The sequence below is a fragment of the Heloderma suspectum genome, chromosome 3 (genome assembly GCF_057233095.1).
Source record: "Heloderma suspectum isolate Gila_16-S chromosome 3, 16-S_ref, whole genome shotgun sequence".
Taxonomy (NCBI): domain Eukaryota; kingdom Metazoa; phylum Chordata; class Lepidosauria; order Squamata; family Helodermatidae; genus Heloderma; species Heloderma suspectum.
In genome coordinates this window covers 182,190,586-182,209,980 of record NC_139460.1, presented here as the reverse complement: position 1 = coordinate 182,209,980, position 19,395 = coordinate 182,190,586, and the positions used below count along the sequence as shown (strand labels likewise).

Below are 19,395 nucleotides of genomic sequence, written 5' to 3'. Positions count from 1 at the left end.
AGATTTTACTTTCTTGGGCTCCAAGATCACCGCAGACGGTGACTGTAGCCATGAAATTAAAAGACGCTTGCTCCTTGGGAGGAAAGCTATGGCAAACCTAGACAGCATAGTAAGAAGCAGAGACATCACCTTGCCAACAAAGGTCCGTCTAATCAAAGCTATGGTTTTCCCAGTAGTAATGTATGGCTGTGAGAGCTGGACTGTAAGGAAGGCTGAGCGCCGAAGAATTGATGCTTTCGAACTGTGGTGCTGGAGAAGACTCTTACGAGTCCCCTGGACTACAAGGAGGTCAAATCAGTCAATCCTAAAGGAAATCAACCCTGACTGCTCATTGGAAGGACAGATACTGAAGCTGAAGCTCAAATATTTTGGCCACCTAATGCAAAGAGAAAACTCTCTGGAAAAGACCCTGATGCTGGGAAAGACTGAAAGCAAAAGGAGAAGGGGACGACAGAGGATGAGATGGCTAGATAGAATCACCGATGCAATGAATATGAACTTGAGCACACTCCGGGAGAAAGCGCAGGACAGGAAGGCCTGGCGTGCTATGGTCCGTGGGGTCACGAAGAGTCGGACACGACTGAACGACTGAACAATAACAACATGTAAAATGGCTCGCTGTGCACTGCATGGTATCTTATGGTGTACAGATATTTACATGCATGTGCACTAGAGACAAGATGCAACCAGTACTCCACTTGGAAATTTATCTTACAGAGACCCTGGGGAAGGAGCTAAGACTGAGCCTAACTCTAACAATGCATACTAAAAAAAATTTGTAGAAGACAAACTCTCGCTTCTCATTTCCCCTACACATGTGCCTCCATCTTCTGCATGATTAAAGCAACTTTATAAACAGAGCAATCCTATACAAGTCACTTCGAAGTAAGTACCACTGAGTTCAATAGCATTACTCCTAGGCAAGTGTGGATAGCAACACCAGACCACACTGCACAGGATGTGATAAACTACCCTCTCTCTCCTTCCTAGCAATATGGGCAGAAAGAAAGAAAGAAGCTGGGGGAGGGGGAGGGGGGAGAAAGAAAAAGGAACCAGAAAGAAAGAGGAACTGGGAGCTGGGGGACCGGAGAGAAAGACAGACAGACAGAAGCCTGGGGGTGTAGGGGAGAAAGAGGAACGAAATTTTGGGGGGAGAGAGAGAGAGAGAGAAGTCAGAGAGCAGGAGGGAGGGAGGGGAGACAGAAGGAAGGAAGAAAGGAAGGAAGGAAGGAAGGAAGGAAGGAAGGAAGGAAGGAGTCAGACAGAGAGAGAGAGAAGGAAGGAAGGAAGGAAGGAAGGAAGGAAGGAAGGAAGGAAGGCAGGCAGGCAGGCAGGCAGGCAGGCAGGGAGGCAGGCTACAGAGAGAGAGAGAGAGAGGGAGAGAGAGAGAGAGAGAGAGAGAGAGAGAGACCCTCCCTCATGCAGCAGCCAAATTGTGGTGGTGTCCAGGGCACTTCTTCAAAATGCCAAATGGGCCCATAGGCCCAAAAAGGTTGGGGACTGCAGCTCCAACTTTTCCTTAGACTTCTTCTTTTTCAGACCGTCAGTCATGGGTAGTGATTCCGCACAACACGTAGCCTTTAGAGTCTCAAAGAGTCTGGGTGCGACTGGACCTGCTTGGTCCTGAGATACTGCAGAGGGGGCAGCCAGTAGAGAGGCCACTGAGGAGGGCAGGGCTAAAGCTGAGGCAGACAATATTGAGACAGGGGCTGAACTGGGTGGGTATCCCCAGGTTGCAGGAGGTGGTGGGTGGGAGAAGAGGGACAAGGCCAGACGGGACAGAGAACAGTCCTGAGCTGTGCCATCAGCCAATCTAAGAGCCTGGACCCAAAGTGAGCTGAATATTGAGAGGATCTGTTCCTTTGTGCTTGGCATGTAAAGACCTGGCAATGTTTACACAAAGCCACTAGGGGTCTTTTGCACAGACAGAAGAGGCACAAGAAGTGTCCATCGGATGGTGGGGGATTACTCCCACATCTGCCACATGTCCTGAACATGTCCCATAAGCCCTTGGGAGGGCTGAGTGGTGGCGGCCCCATGAGACAGCCTACTGTGATGACTTTCTAGAGAGGATGAGGAAAATAAAGAGAATAAATCATAGAAAGTAAAAGAAAAGAAAAAGAAAAACCGAGAATCACAGAGAACAGTCCTAAATGATGTGTCCACTGCAGCAGTCGAAAAGGAACTGAGTGGGAAGGCAGGAGCCACACCCTAGACATGCACACTGAGGCTGGGGTGGGGCTTCCAAGATTCAAGCTCTTCCTGGGTTCAAGCCCTATAATGTTCGGAATGATGTCCTGTGCAAGTGCAGAACCCATATGTGTAATGCACAAGGGCCATGAGGAAGGACTAGGGGGAATGAGGTGGGTGCTGTTTTATCAAGTCCACATTTATTAAAAGTCTTATCCAGGCATTGTATAACAAGGGGAATGTGTTGGGCATTGTACATTCCCGGTGGAAGGCCTTAGGGGAGTAATCAGACTCAGCACTGATCACTTAGGCTTCGCCCACATTAGGTGTCCAGGAACACTGTCCAAAAACAACCTGCCACAGCAAAATTTCTTGGGTCCCACCAAGAGAAAGTTTCTGGATACACCCAAGTAAGGGAAGTTTTGAAATTCTTATTGTGTTTGTTTCTACAGCATTTGGAATCTTTGCAGTGTTTTCTATTTCCCCTCTACTCCTTCTTCAAGAGAAGCCCAGCTGTCCTTAAAAATGCGACTTGTCCAACACTAAGTGGAACAACTAGCCAGTTTGTGGCTGATGGGCAGACATGACAAATGACAAGAGCATTCAGAATGGAAACAAGTTCAATGTTCAAAATAACAATGTTCAAAGTTCAACACAGTGGAACTGATCCTTCATGTTTGTGTGAATAAAGCAGTGACTGACCATCTTGAACAATTGAGAGCCACAACATGCATGACAGAAAGAGAAAAGTAACAACTGAGAAAGGCTATTATAACCGGCCTCATGGGGCAATTCCAATGTAACGTTTTCTCCTGAAGTTGCCCCTGCTCACACATACCTTTCACAGGTAAATTTGACCATTCAAATCACTGGTGCAGCTAGGGCTGGACCTTGGGCCTGAAGTCCAAGGCCCTGCAGCCCATGGCCCCCGAAACAAACACCCAGAGAATGACATGAGGGCAGTGGCAAACTGGCCTAACATCAACACCTGGGTTGACCAGGGCTGATGCAACAAGCTGCAGCATCCTTTCTTATTTATTTAAAATTTATTATGGTCAGGGAGTAGCTCGCTGGGCATGCACATGGTTACAAAAGCTCATTTTATTATTTTTGCTTTAAAAATATATTACGCTTTTCTACAACAATATGGCGCTTATTCCCAAGTAAATGTGTTGAGCATCAGACCAGCAGAAGCAAGCTCCATTTTATTCCTGTAGTCATGATAGTGCTATGATTTAAATGAGTTTAATATACAAAACTGCAGATGTTCAGAGTATTTCTTCTTTTAATCAGGGATGGCAAACAGTTCTCCCCTGCCACACACACTTTTTTTGTTTTACATATCAGAAATGTAGAAGCAGTTGTAAAGCAAGGAATACCCATGGGAGGGGGAGATAAATGTTAGCTGTGTGCTTCACAACAACACATGGCCATCTAAAAGAGTGAGGGGCTGTAGGACTGTGAAGTCCAGGGTCTAAAATTACCTATCTGTACCACTGATTCAAATACTCATCTTTGTTCCTCCCTGTAAGCCCTAAATGAATATATAGGGCATGACTACTTCTTCATTTTTAACTGAAATGCTTCAAGTTCCACCACCAGAAAGCGTATCTGCAAGTTTGAAGCATGATGTAGTAGCAATGGGGGACTTCAATTTTCCCAATATTTGTTGGGAGACAAATTCTGCAAAACATGGCCCCTCCAGGAATTCCTGACTTGTGTGGCGGATAACTTCCTCCTACAGAAAGTAGAGGAAGGAACTAGAGGATTGGCTCTCCTTGACTTGATCCTAACCAACAGAGAGGACTTGGTGAGTAAAGTAGCAGTTATAGGAACTCTGGGGGAAAGCAACCATGTTATACTTGAGTTCATGGTTCTAAAGGAAGCAAAAGCCAAGTGTAGCCAAACCCGTACCATGGATTTTAGGAAAGCTGATTTTAATAAACTGAGAACAGTGATAAGTCAGGTCCCATGGCAAGCGACTCTAACGAGAAAAAGAGTCAAGATAGGTGGGAGTTTTTTAAAAAGGAAATTGTAAAGTCACAATTACAAACAATTCCAACAAGAAAAAAAGGTGGAAGACAACAGAAGAAGCCAATGTGGCTTCTCGAAAAGCTTAGAGATGACCTGAAAACAAAAAAGTACACATATAGGAACTGCAAGGAAGGCCAAGCCACAAAGGAAGAATACAGGCAAGTAGCACAGAATTGCAGGGATGGCGTCAGGAACGCTAAAGCTCAGAACGAGCTGAGGTTAGCGAGGGAGGCTAAAAGCAACAAAAAGGCTTTCTTCAGATACATGTATAGTAAAAGACAGAGGAAAGGTTCAACTATTAAATGAGGATGGCAAAATGATAACACATGACAAAGAAGAGGCAGAAGTGCTCAATTCCTACTTCGGCTCAGTCTTCTGGCAAAGGCAAAGTACAGGCTGAAGGGGCAGGATTGATAGGCATTTGACATTGATAGGCATATGGTCAAGGAACACCTAATTACTTTGAATGAGTTCAAATCTCCAGGCCCAGATGAACTGCATCCTAGAGGAAAAAAGGAACTGGCAGAAGAACTCTCAGAACCGCTGTCTATTCTCTTTGAGAAATCATGGAGGACGGGGGAAGTGCCAGATGACTGGAGGAGGGCTAATGTTGTCCCTATCTTCAGAAAGGGTAAAAAGGAGGAACCAGGGAACTACAGACCAGTCAGTCTGACATCCATCCCTGGGAACATTCTGGAGCAGATGATAAAGCAATCCATCTGGAAGCAACTTGACAACAACACAGTGATTACTCGAAGCCAACATGGATTTGTCAAGAACAAATCCTGCCAGACGAATCTGATCTCATTTTTTGATCAGGTCACCTCCCTTGTGGACTGTGGGAATTATGTGGACATAATATACCTCGACTTCAGCAAAGCTTTCAACAAAGTGCCCCATAATATCCTGATGAGCAAACTACTTCAAAGTGGGCTAGATGAAACAACAATCAGGTGGATCTACAGTTGGCTACAGAACTGGATTCAAAGAGTGCTTATCAATGGGATCTTCTCAAACTGAGGAGAGGTAACGAGCGGGGTCCCGCAGGGCTCAGTCCTAGGCCCAGTGCTATTCAACATTTTAATAATGACTTGGAGGAGGAGATGCAGGGAATGCTGATCAAATTGGCAGATGACACAAAATTGGGTGGGATAGCTAATACCTTGGAAGACAGAAACAAAATTCAAAGTGATCTGGATAGACTGGAGTGCCTGGCTGAAAACAACAGAATGAAATTGAATAGGGATAAATGCCAAGTTCTACACCTAGGAAAAAGAAACCAAATGCACAGTTACAAGATGGGGGATACGTGGCTCAACAACAGCAAGAAGGATCTTGGAATTGTTGTCGATCACAAGCTGAATATGAGCCAACAATGTGATGTGGCTGCAAAAAAGGCAAATGCTCTTTTGGGCTGCATTAATAGAAGTATAGCTTCCAAATCCCCGGAAGTACTAGTTCCCCTCTACTCAGCACTGGTTAGGCCTCATCTGGAGTACTGAGTCCAGTGCTGGGCACCACACTTTAAGAAGGATGCAGACAAACTGGAGAGGGTTCAGAGGAGGGTAATGAAGATGATCAGGGGACTGGAAACAAAGCCCTATGAAGAGAGACTGAAAGAACTGGGCATGTTTAGCCTTGAGAAGACTGAGGGGAGATAGGATAGCGCTCTTCAACTACTTGAAAGGTTGTCACAGAGAGGAAGGCCAGGATCTCTTCTCAATCATCCCAGAATGCAGGACATGGAATCATGGGCTCAAGTTACAGGAAGCCAGATTCCGGCTGAACATCAAGAGAAACGTCCTGACTGTTAAAACAATATGACAATGGAACCCATTACCTAGGGAGGTAGTGGGCTCTCCCACACTGGACGCATTCAAAATGAGGCTGGACAGTCATCTGTAAGGGATGCTCTGACTTGGATTCCTGTATTGAGCTGGACTCAATGGACTTATAGGCCCCTTCCAACTCTACTATTCTATGATTCTATGATTACTGAACACAGAATTAAGATTATTACATGGTGCTTGTGGGTCACCATAAGAGACAGGAAGCACTGTGGACTCCACTCACCCCATCCCTCAGAACAGGGATGGGGAATCTGCAGTCTGTGGGCTCCTCACTTAACTGACTGAGATCTATGCCACCTCCATGAAGCCCTCCCTCTCCCAGGAGAGGCTCAGAGTGTCCCTTACCTTTCCCATCAGGGGCATGCAAGGCTGGCTTCCATGGTAGCTGCCACTTCAAGGTACCAGGAGGACCTTGTAGGGTCAGTTCTTAAAGGAGCATCTCCATTTTTTTTGCCACTGCAGCAGGGTGTATGTGGGTATAAATACCTGTGTAAAAATGGGCTGTGTGTGACTGGGGTATGTGTGAATAATATGTAAGTGAGTGGAATTTCTGTATATGTGTGTGAGTGAATAGAGTGTGTGTTTGTTGGATGAATGGGCTGAGTTAATGTGGTCCGTGTGTGTCTATGTAAAAGAGTAAATGAGGTGTGTGTGTGTGTGTGTGTATGCGTGAGTGAGTGACTGGGGACTGAATGGGCATGACTGAATGGGGCATGTATGTGTAATTGAGTTTATGGGTGCACGTGTGTGTGAATGGTAGTACATGTGTGAATGGGGAGTGAGAGAGAGGGGGCGAGTGAATGTGGTGTGTGTGTGTGTGTGTGTGTGTGAGAGAGAGAGAGAGACATGAATGGGGGTGACTGAATACCATGTATGTGTGTAAATGGGGTGTGTGTGAGTGAATGGGGCGTGTGAGTAAAAGAGTGTGTGTGTGTGTGTGAGAGAGAGGGGGTTGGAATGGGTGTGTGTGTGAATGGGGCATGTCTGTGTATCTATGTGTGAGTGAGTGGTGTGTGTGTGGGGGGAGGGAGGGAGGGAGAGAAAGCGAGAGCGCAAGCAGGGTGTAGTGACCTGCTTTAGGTGGCACATGATTGATGGATAGATGAAGACAGGAACTGGTGTCTGAATGATGCAGCCAGTCTTTTTTTTAAGTGTGGGCACTAGCCAGGGTGGGTGAGTGGTGTCTTGCACTGTCATTTGTACTCTGCTTCAGATAGCAACATGTCTTGGGCTGGCACTGGTAAAATATACAGGAAACACTATCAGCTGAAGTCTCTCCCATGGAAGTGTAATTTTTGGCACAAAAAGCCTTGCATCGACAATTCAGATACTAAGATTCTATCCTATCAGGGATGGAAAAGTGTTTTATATATATCCTTGAAATTTCCAGTTTTAAAGTCTAATAAAAGTTTCTGAACCATCCCTCCCCCAAAAAAGCATTACTTCCAGGCCTCCAAAGCTTTCAGTGATAAATGGGACAATGTTGTGTTCTCTGCAAAGCAGAACCATTTTCACTGGAAGGAGAATGAAAGTAATAAAGACACAACGTTTTCATAATAAAATCAGCTGGGACCTAAATGAGTGGGAAGACAATTTTAAAGGCTGAACGCACAATTAAATTGCACAGGCAGCTAGAGAACAAAGAAATAATCATTAGTTTTACTTTGTCATCTTGAGAAATGCCTGTTTGCAGGCATACACTAGTTGAGTAACCTATTGGAAAGTAAAAGAGAGTTTGAGATGCATTATAACATACTCACCACGTGCATATTTAGAGCAAGACTTGTCCTGCAGTGTTGTTAAGCAAAACCACTTACTTCTTACTGGGCTCCTCGTCACAAACACATGACTTGGACTCCACTGCATTGTTGAAGTTCTGTATGTTTTCTGAGGAGTACAGACTTGCTGGGCTGTTGTATTGAGGAGTGATGACTTTAGGTGAAGTGCTGGCAGCAAATGGCATAGCACTCCGGTTGTGTGCACTTCCTATGTGCCTTGTATCCTGCATGCAAGGGAGCAGAGACAAAAAATCAGAAGCAGTTGATATGCAGGTGGTAATTGGCAAGCAACTTTTCCAGGAATATGTGAAGAACAAGATTGGTTTGCTTAATCTGAAGGGGAAAAGGACAGCAGGCAAAGGAAATAAATCTATTGCAAAGACATTAGCGGTAGTCTTAGGCCAAATCAAGACCACCACAGGTCCTGAAGCAGTCAGATTTTTGTTCTGAGCACCACCAGCACAATGACACACATGTATCTTCTGAACTGTAGTGCAATCCAATTGTCAATCTCAATTTAAAGTGTGATCTTAGGCCACTCCCTTATTTTCTTTCCCTTCTGTGCATCTGTGAAGCAACACTGTATTTTTTGTGATTTGTAATGTTTATATTCTGCAAATAACCTGAGTGAGCTTTGTTACTGCGTATTGGGCATAAGACAGTTGTGGCTGTCTTAGGGTGCAATGCCGTGCAGGTTTAGACAGAAAAAGAAGCCCTACAACTCCCAGCATTCCCCAGCCAGCACTGCTTTCTGGGGAATGCCGGGAGTTGTAAGACTTCTTTCTCTATATACCTGCATAGGATTGTGCCCTTAGCCACGGTTGCTATGGGAGAGAAACTTCAAGCTGACAGTTTGAAAATGGTTAGGGGGAGAAGTTGCTTTTCTTTATATAGGTATTAGGCCGATAGTAAAATACAATTTGGATTGGTCAAGGGGCCAACAATTTTGATTGGTGGTTACAAAGAACCACTGACATTCCATAAATAACCTCTGGTCGCTAAATGAAGACCAGTAGGTGATGGCCCTGATAGAGGATAAGAACATGATTGGTCAGATGTTCTAGCCAGGAAATGTTTTTAAAAGGTCAGTTAGAGGTTAGTTAGTGGTTGACTGTTGGTTGGAAGAGGATCTGAAGAGCAGAGCTGGTGGGTGAAGGGACCAGCGCTGAGAAAGGAGCAAACCTTCCAGTCTACAAGAACCTGACTGGGAGAAGACCTAAAGACTGGAGCTGGTGGCAGGAAGTTGTGCTTGAGAGGTTGTGTGACTTTTCAAGCAGGCAGCAGAGCCTACTTCCAGAAGGCTTTAAGCAGAGATCTGACCTGAAATAGTCTTTGAAATATCTGAATTATCCTAGAATATCCTGGAGGCAGAGAAAGACTGCTGTACAGCATCTGTTCCTTGCTGTGAGTGATTGGCTGGGGTGAAGGCTAGGAAACTCTGGTCTGAGGGGAAAGCTATTGAGAGCTTATTTAGCAGGGGAAAACCTAATACATAAGTAAGCATATTTAGCTGAAAGAACTATACATTTAAGCAATCTCATTCCACCGTTTGAAAAACAATATTTTGTTCCCTTAATAAATGTCTTAATTTTGTACATCTTATAAATGGTATCCATGCCATGCATAAGACATAGGAACCAAGCTACTGAGTTTCTATATGGTACAGAGAGTTTATTTTGACAATGTTTATAGGCTTTACAGTTAATGCACCTTTCCCCAACTGCGAGGTCTATCTACCCCAATCTGGATTCAGGCCTTGTTTTGGGATGGAAACAGCTTTGGCCAGTCTAGTAGGTTACATGCCAGGGAATGGTCAGGAGGACGATGACCCTGTTGGTTCTCCTGGTTCTCTCAGTGACTTTCAATACTGTCAGCCATGGTATCTTTCTGGATCGTTTATCTGAGTTGGACATAGGAGGCACAATGTTATGGTGCTTCCAGTCCTTCCTGGATGAATGGTCTCAGAGGGTGGTGCTGGGGGGCTTCTACTCCAACCCATGACCATTGCCTATGAGGTGCCACAAGGTTTGATCTTGTCGCTATGATTTTCAACATGAAACTGCTGGGGGTGAAACGCCATTAATACATGGATGACACTCAGCTCTACCTCTTGTTTCCATCTAATTAATCCTAGGGAGGCTACTGAATGCTTGAACCGTTATCTGGAGCCAGTTTGGGGATGACTGAGGGTAAACAAGCTGAGACTTAATTTAGACAAGATAGAAGTACTGTGGGTTGGGAAACCTACCAATCCAGATAGAGCAATGCATGTGGCGTTAAATGGGGTTGTACTCCCTATGAAAGATCACATGTGCAGCTTGGGAATGCTCCTAGACTTGGCACTAACTGGGGAAACACAGGTGGCGATGGTAGCCAGGAATACTTTTGACCAGCTTAGGCTGGTACACCAAGTGTGACTCTATCTGGAGAGGGAGGTTAGTTGTTTGTTTAGACAAGTCAGAGGAGCAGCAACTAAGCAGCAGCAGATAGCCAACCTCTGATGGTAGGGAGGTTAAGAGGGTCAGATTGGATCATAACGTGCCATTTTCAAAATGTTGTATCTCATAAAATATGTAAGGTGGTGCTAGTATTTTCATATTCGTCCCCATTCTCATATTTGAACATTTGGATGTGGTTACTAACTCAGCATTATGTATGCAGGGGTGTGGTACCTCCAGCCTGTGGGACAAATGTGAACCTCCAGGCCTCTGGGCTCTCTCCAGGCCATACCCCATTTCTCCAAACCATGCACCCTCATCCTAACTCACTGTGGGCCATTGATATTATTTATTCCATCCTGCTCTGTCCCTCAACTAGAAAGCAGATAGAAATCTTTGTGCAAGTTGGGGAAGAAGAATGCCTGGATGTATTCCCCTCCCCACGAGCGGGTACTAAAAAGTAAGAACCACATCCATAACTCTCCCTAGTTTTGGCTCTGGCTATCCACACTTCTGGTATTCAGACCCCATCAGGGTTTGACTGAGGGATGGAAAGCTTTTCAGCAGGTACAGTGGATACAATAAATCCTGGCAGTTTATTAAATGTAATCAAGCTACTCCAATTGGAAGACTGAAAACTTGCTCTTGTGCTGGTAAGAATTTTTTTATGGTTAGTTATGTCCCCCCCCCCCTTTGTTAGATTAGGCCTTCCACATACACTGCTTGCCTCCCATTCGGCCATGGTATTGATCCATAGTGTGTGTGTGGGGCAGGGCAGGATGTATGAATAAACAATTCTGTAAAACTGTTACACAAACCAAAACTTCCCCATATTACTGGAGGACAGAGCTCTTCCTTAACTTATCTAATTAAGTTAAATGCCTCCTTTTAGATCTATATATTATGTTGTTCCCCTGAGAGTACTACAAACATTACTTCATGAAGCGTTTAATATTGTCAAAATCTTATCCTAACTTTACTCTGGAAAACTGCTTTATGACGGAATTCCAAATGTTTTCATAAGTAACTAATCTATGCACTTTGATCAGAGCTGGTATAGCACAGTGAATAACAAAATGGGCTATGAATCAGACTTTGAAATCTTGCTTTTACCATGAACTAAGTGGCCTTCGGCAAGGCACGCTCTTTCAGCCTCAGCCCCCACACCTCTGCAATATGGGGATAATACTCTCCTACCTTCTAGTGTTGTTGTCAGGATTACAAGATAACGTAAGTGAAGGGCTTTGAACAACTAAAAGGGCTACACAAATGCTAAGTGTTACTTATTAGCATCTCATCAGTATGTGCCAAGTGCCAGATGACTGGTGACTGCTCTTCCAACCGACAAGCCAGGTTTTCCTGACAGTTGTGGTGACCACTCAGGCCTCCTAATAGTCTCACATATTCAGAATCATGAATTACTCCTTAAAACCAACAAAGGAAGTGTAGAAATCATGAGATCATTAAGTAATAATTCTTCCAATTACATCTAGGCAAAAAAAGTTTTAAAATACTTTGAAATCTGAGTGAAAACAGGAAAGGTTACCCTTTACCCTTTTCCTGGGCGGGGTATAAAACAGTATGAATAGCTTCCCACATCTTCCCTCTCTGTGTTTATTAAGCATTTTGTATCTATGCAAAAAATCAGAAACAATGTGAAGTTCACCAGGCATCTCAGAATGGAGGCTGTTACACTGTTTAGTTCTTTCCTCAGAGGTCTTGCCAACTGCTTACTGCCTTATCAAATGTCAAACTACACACCCAGTTTCTATAACCTTCCACTCTCATGTTTCCATGGGAATAAATACACAGAACAGCAACAATGACCTCATCCCTAGAGGATGTGACACTGCAAGCTTTAAAGGAAAGCCTCAGGAAAGTCAATTCATGCAGTGGCCTGTTTTAAAGAAATCATGACATCCGTTTGGCAAAGAAATTTATGGTTGGAAGGAAGGCAGAAGGCCTTCATGTACTTGCCCTGGGCGAGCATGAGAGTGGCTAAGTAAATTCCTGAATTATATCTTCTGGATTTGCTGCCAGGAAGATCCAGGCCAGACCAGTGCCCCACCCCCCGCCTCCGAACAACCAAGTTAGGCCACATCAGCACCTATGGCTGTAAGTGCTGTTGCGGGATGGGCTTGGGGCCGCCCCTAGGATAAATAGCGCCCTGGGCAAAGGGTGCCTTTTGTCGTCATCCCCCCTCCATGGTCAGCTCTGCACGGCCACCAAGATGTGTACAAAGCTGGGGGCCACATGCAATAATTATTGTGCACATGGACTACATCTGAGAATTCCCACCTGCAGCTCCTCCTTGTCCTGGGATCAAGCAAAATGATAGATGTGCTTAGGGATGGTGCAGAAGTCCAAAAAGGGGGTGGAGTCTAACAGACTCCCCCTGTCCAGCCTCCCAGACCCCACTCGCTGAGCCACTGACAGACCTAGCTACCGAAAGCTCCGGAGCTTGGCGAGCATCTGGGAGCATCACAGCACCCCAGGGTGAAAGTGCTGGGGGCTGGCCACACCGGGACCTGTCCTGCCTCTGCCAGCTATCAACTGCTTCCTTAACATCTGGCATGAGGAGGAAGGGCCTCGGTGGCAACCCAGTGCTCTCAGAGCGCTGGGGGCTTGCTGCGCCAAGGACTTGGCAGTCAAGACCTCATGCACATATAGCACAAGGGCTTGACTGCCAAAGTCCTTGGCGTAGAGAGGAGGGGCAGCTCACACGGCTCAGCGGGTGGGCAGGGTGAGCAGGGAGGCTCGCTGAGTGGATCTGGGCCACGTGAGCTGGGGGGGCAGCTCATCGAGCTCCCCCCACCCCGGACAGAGATGGATCCGTCCATCCCTAGATGAGCTTCAATTTTTCTTACATGGGGATGAGGGAATAGGGATCGGGCTGTGCGTCTCCTGAGTACCTCTCCAAATTCCAAACCCCTTCTGGCAGAGCTTCCTGCTTCCTGGGGCTCAGTCTACCTACTTTAACAGGGGTAGGTAGGTTCATTACACCATTTCAGCATGCTTCCTCCAAGGCATAGGCCAGAGACAGAACGCCCATCATTGTATTCCTTTTGGCTCTCTGGATTCAGCCACAAACTCCACGGGCAAAACTAGAAGCAGAAGGGCAATCTGCGAACACCTCCAGGTAAAACAAAGGTTTTTCCAGCTAGTGCTGGTTCTGCGAGCCAAAAACAATGATTAACAAGGGAGCAGATCTAACAAAGTAGAGGAACATTTAGCAACCCATATAATGACTTCTGATCCAGAGACCCACTACCTTGTCAGACTTATGCCAACTCCACATTCTAACTAAAACCTGTATTCTTTATAGCATGCAGGGCTTGCAACTGGGCCTATTCCCAATCCTCTGAGAATATTTCCTAAGATAGTAGTGCATCCTTTTCTATTTTAAACTAGAGGTAATATCATAAATCCCCTTCATGGATCACTGCCTTGTTGTGGCGAAGGGGCTTGTGTAACTCAGTGAAGCCATAAGCTATGCCGTGCAGGGCCACCCAAGTCGGACAGCTCACGGCAGAGAGTTCTGACAAAATGTGGTCCACTGGAGAAGGAAATGGCAACCCACTCCAGTATTCTTGCCAAGAAAACCCCATGGAACATATCACAAGGCTAAAAGATATGACGCTGGATGATTGGCCCCTCAGGTCGGAAGGTGTCCAATATACTACTGGGGAATTGCAGAGGGTATTTCCAAGTTATGTGAGAAAAGAAAGGGTATTTCCAAGTTATGTGAGAAAAGACAGTTATGGCTGTCTTTGTTTAGTTATGTGAGAAAAATTTATGGTGCCTCAGCACAGTAAATCCAAACCCACACACGTTGCTGAAAAGGAGCAGGGCATCATTCATGGCACTTACCTGTGGCTGGGAAGCCAGATTCATCTTGTATGGATTGGTTTTCCCTTCCTCAGTAATCAGTGGTGACCAGATTTTTGATTCAGTTCTGCAAAGAAGAAGATCTTGTGGTTAACTCTAGTATTCTCCACATTTGCTATAATATTTAATGTTGCTTCTGACAATTCTAGAAATTCTCCCAGAATCCAGGTTTTTGTTTATGAAATTTGTCAGTTGTACTCAGAACATACTGTACTTGTGCCCAGTCACAGCAGACCTTCTGCCACTGGGAAATGTTATATTGAAATGAGTCCCCAGAAATGTTTCCTATTTCAGTATTCTGGCCCATTACCTTCAGGGCTACTCATTTTAAAGGTGTGGGGAAAAATAACCTTAGCATAAACAAGTATTTACAACTGTTAGTATGGTTCTTGCTGTACCTATATAGCAGGGGTCCTTAATCTTTTTGGATACGTGGGCACATTTGCGAATTTGAAAAACTGCTGTGGTGTGAAGTCCAGTATTTTCCACTCCACCTCACATGCTCTATGCTGGTCCGGGTGTGTAAGTATATATTTGCTTCTGTCTGAATAGCTTTCTAAAGATGGTCACTAAATGCTATCCACCATAACAGCAGAGTTGCCTTCTGAAGGAAACATCTACCATGAAAGTGTTGCTCTTCCTCTCCATTTTAGCTTAAAATCCAGGATGACACAAAACAGCTCAGGTAATACCAGTCCCTATTGAGGAGAATGCACAAATAAGAGCAATACATGCCCTTATTCAGGAAGTGGTGCTGTTCTGGACTTGTCAGAAACTCACTTTTAAAAGAGGAGCTGCCTATCACCACAATGAGCTCTGCATCCTTATATCAGTAATTAGAAAAGCTATTTTGATCACCTACAAAATAAAGTGTGTGCCACCTAAAAGCAAAGGGACTGATCATACAGCAGGTCTTCCTCAGAGCAGGGTGGGCAGAAGGTAGATTTGGGTCTACTGGTAGCTCTCTGGGTAACTTTCAGTAGGTTGGTAAGGAATTCTGACTCCCAACTCTTTAACAACAGCAGCTACAAAATTACTCCCCTTCCCTAAATTATGCTACTGAAATGAGGGGTGCAGAACCCCCAGCCTGCAGAGGCTCTGCTTCCATCCCATGGAAGCTCTGCAAGCCTCCACAAACCCTACCCCCTTGGTTCCACAAGCCCCTCTCCAAGACCCACCCCTGGAAGCTGGAGGGGGGGGGGCTTGAGGAGGAGGTGGGGAGATGAATCCCCACTGTTATCTCCAGTCTGTGATGAGAGATAACAACAGGGTTTCCCCTGTGCACTGCTCCCACTCCAAGTTGGGAGCAGCATGCAGGGGATTCCCCAGCCAAGGTACCAGGTGGAGGAGTGATCCTGTTCTGGCGCCTAGGCAAGGGAGGCTTTGCTCTGCCCAGGCTTTCCCTACTTAAGGAAAGCCTGGGTGGAGCAAAGCTGAGCCAGCCCAGTCCCCTTTGCTCCACTGATGAAGGAGGGAATGGGACTGGGCCAGCTCTCCAATGGGGAAAGACATAAGGTGGGAGAAGTGCAGGCAGCCAAGGGGCCAGCTGGGTTGTCCACCCAGCATCTTGGCCATGACAGCTTCACTGCCAGTGGGGATTCCCTGACCCAGAAGCTGCAAAGCCTGGTCCCTAGCCAAAGCACCAGGTGGAAGATCCAGCTCATGTATCGACCAGGAAGCAAATGACATCAGGTGAGCATGAGCATGGCCATGCCCACCTGAGGTCCTATAACCCTTGGAGGGCTGGTCATCTGCCCCCCCAAACAGTTCTGCACCCCTGGCTGAAATCAAGAAAGCTTTAGGGTAATGAGGAGTGGATTTTTGTGGAAGGACTGTGGGCTCCATTCAGTTCTGGTGCTCAAAACAAATTCATAGGCTCAGAAATAATTCATTCTAAATCTGACTTTAGCACCAGGTGGATTTGGGGGTTCTAATAAAAGAATTAAGTAGATCCTGCAAGCCTGAAATCTGCCCACCCCTGCCTTAGAGCAGAGGTCCCCAACTTTTTTGGACCTGTGGGCACATTTGGGAATTTGATAAACTGCTGCGGGCACCACCACAAAATGCCTAATCAGTGGATCGACACCTTGGTATCTACAAATCTTAGGCTATGTCTCATTTAGCAAAAACTTTTGTTTTGTATCTGTTGGACACCACAATGTCTCTTTAGTAAGGGATTGTCTCTAGCTTGTGTTGGGCATTCAGGACAGGTTGGAGTTGCTGCTGGTATACTACCCACTTTGCAGTTCAATAGCCTCCCTGCCTGGATGGAGATGGTCTCTGGTTTGGTACAGAGGACTCCCAGAATGATTGTCCTCGAGGACAACATCTCATGACACTAGGGATGTCAGAGAATTCCGCCACAGATCTCAGGCCGAATGCCAGTGCATTCGGCCCCCCGAAATCTGTGGTGGAACGAAGCCCCCCCACCCTGAGAAATGGGCCCGGAACAGAGCACCTACCTGCTTCCTGTTTGTCTTGCGAATGCAAGGTATTCGCTGACTTGCAAATACCATTTGTGAATGCAGGGTATTATAAATGCAGGGAATTCGCTGACTTGCGAATGCCATTTGCGTCCCTGTATTTGCAGACACGGCTGCCATTCGCTTCTTCCATGTAGCCGTGATAGGCTACGTAAATACTTATGTAGCCTATCACGGCTTAACTAAGGGAAGAATTTGCATACCCTTTTTTTTGCCGTTTTAGCCTACATAAATATTTACGTAGGCTATTACAGCCAAAACAAAAAAAGGGTATGCAAATGGTGGCTGCTGTAGCTATGTTGTTGGTTTTTTTGCCATGATAGGCTACGTAAATATTTACGTAACCTATCACGGCAAAATACAGGGACACAAATGGCGGCGGCTACAGCAGCTGCCATTTGCGTCCCTGCAGGCTGCCCAGCGGCCGGATGTCCAGCTGTGGGCGGCCCCAGCCGGCGGCTCCACGGAATTTCTGCGGAACGGAGCTGGCTGGAGAGAATTTCAGGGGGAGGGATGGAGCGCCTCCCCCTCACCACAAATGTCACCCTTCGAAAATGTGACTTTTGTACATCCCTACATGACACTAATGTTGCAACACTATCAGTCAGCATCCGAACCTCCAGCACCATGGCAATACAATGATGCATACCAATCATGGTGTGATGCATTGAAAATGTCCCCACAACAGTCACATATGGAGGGAGATAATCCATGCATGGCAACACAGAAATGCCTCCATAACCTGGCTAGGGATGTCAGAGAATTCCGCCACGAATCTCGGTGAGGCCGAATGCCACTGCATTCGCCCCCCCCCAAAATCCATGGTGGAACGAAGCCCCCCCACCCCGTGAAAGGCGCGCGAAACGGAACACCTACCTGCTGCCGTTCATGCCGCTTTGCGAATGGTGGCCGCGTCTGCGGCTGCCATTCGCTTCTTCACTATAGCTGTGATAAGCTATGTAAATACTTATGTAGCCTATCACGGCTAACGCAGGGATACCATTTGCGTCCCTGCGGAAGCCGTGATAGGCTGCGTAAGTATTTACGTAGCCTATCACGGCAAAAAAAAGGGAACGCAAATGGCGGCCACTATGCCAGTTGCACCCCTCTCTTTTGCCGTAATAGCCTACGTGAATATTTACGTAGCCTATCACGGGCCCCCAAAAAAGGGAACGTAAATGGCGGCTGCCGTAGCCGCTGCCATTTGCGTTCGCTGTTTTGGGTTTTTTTTTTGCCATGATAGGCTACATAAATATCTACGTAGCCTATCACGGCAAAATACAGGGATGCAAATGGCGGTGGCTATGGCTGCCACCATTTGCATCCCTGCAGGCTGCCCAGCGGCCGGATATCCGGCTGCGGGCAGCTCCGGCTGGCGGCTCTGCGGAATTGCTGTGGAATGAAGCCGGCCGGAGAGAATTTTTTGGGGGGGGAACGGAGCGCCTCCCCCCCACCGCGAATGTCACCCTTCGAAAAGGTAAGTGACTTTCGTACATCCCTAAACATGATCCCAACCAGCACACTCATCATTTGACAGCTCTACAAATACAAAGACATCACAACACCTGTGCTTCAACATATAGGAATTCAGTCTCCTTCTCTAGGCTACCTGTTCATTCGAGTGTGGATCTTGAGTGTCTGTACCTTGTGTTGGGTACCCGGGACAGATTAGGGATTCTGCTGGTGTACCACCCACCCCGCTGCCCATCAGACTCCCTGCCTGAGCTGATGGAGGTGGTCTCAGATTTGGTGTTGAGAACCCCTGGGACGATGGTCCTGGGGGATTTCAACTTCCATGCCAAGGCTGCTGTATCAGGAGTGGCTCAGGGCTTCACAGCCACTATGACAACCATGGGACTGTCCCAACATGTCATCGGCCCAACACATGTAAAAGGACACTGCTTGCTCTGGTTTTCTTGACTAGGCAGGAGGATGGTGATCCAAAAATGGGGGAATTAATGTCTGACCCCTTGCCATGGTTGGATCACTTCCTACTGAGATTTAGACTCTTGGCAGCTTTTCCCCTCTGCAAGGGTGACGAACCTATTAAAATGGTCCATCCCTAGAGGCTAATGAATTCTGATGGATTCTAGAGGGCTCTAGGGGATTTTCCTGCTGGTATAGCTTGTTCTCCTGTTGAAGCCTAGGTTGCTCTGTGGAATGCAGAGATGACTCAGGAGGTTGACGTGATCACGCCCAAGCGCCCTCTCCTTCTAAGCAGAGCCCAGCCAGCTCCTTGGTATACACCCAAGCTGAGGGCAATGAAGCAAGAGGGGAGACAGCTAAAACGCAGGTGGAGGAAAACTCATGCTGAGTCTGACCAAACACAGGTTAGAGCTCATTATCGAGCCTACTCTGTGTCAGTGATGGTAGCAAAAAAGGAGTTCTTTTCCATCACCATGGGATCTTCTCAGTATCATCCACTGCAGCTTTTCTGAGTGGTTCACAGTCGGCTGCAATCGCCAAGGAGAGACATAGCAGAACCCTTGGTAGCACGCTCTGATCAGTTTGCACAATGCTTCAAAGATAAATTCGCTCACATCCATCACAACTTGGACACCAGTTAATGCAGTCCCATCAGCAGAGATACCCACTGATATCTCAGCGTTGTCCAGCAGAGCTTTTCTGAGTAGTTCGTGGCCTCTTACATTCTGGGTCAGGAAGCGAGATTGTAGAACCCTCGGTAGCATGCTGTGATGAATTTGCACGGCACTTTGAAGATAAAGTTGCTCAG

General features: G+C 46.4%; 1 protein-coding gene across 1 annotated transcript in view; it reads right to left on the bottom strand.

Annotated features, from left to right (window-relative positions):
* PDLIM1 (PDZ and LIM domain 1) overlaps positions 1–19,395 on the bottom strand; it is an 80,875-nt gene that overhangs the window by 37,904 nt on the left and 23,576 nt on the right. Inside the window, exons 3-4 of the mRNA XM_084845146.1 lie at positions 14,161–14,245; positions 7,892–8,076 (exon numbers count right to left, since the gene is read on the bottom strand). Coding sequence (XP_084701272.1) covers positions 7,892–8,076; positions 14,161–14,245 — 270 coding nt within the window. The remainder of the gene's footprint in view (positions 1–7,891; positions 8,077–14,160; positions 14,246–19,395) is intronic.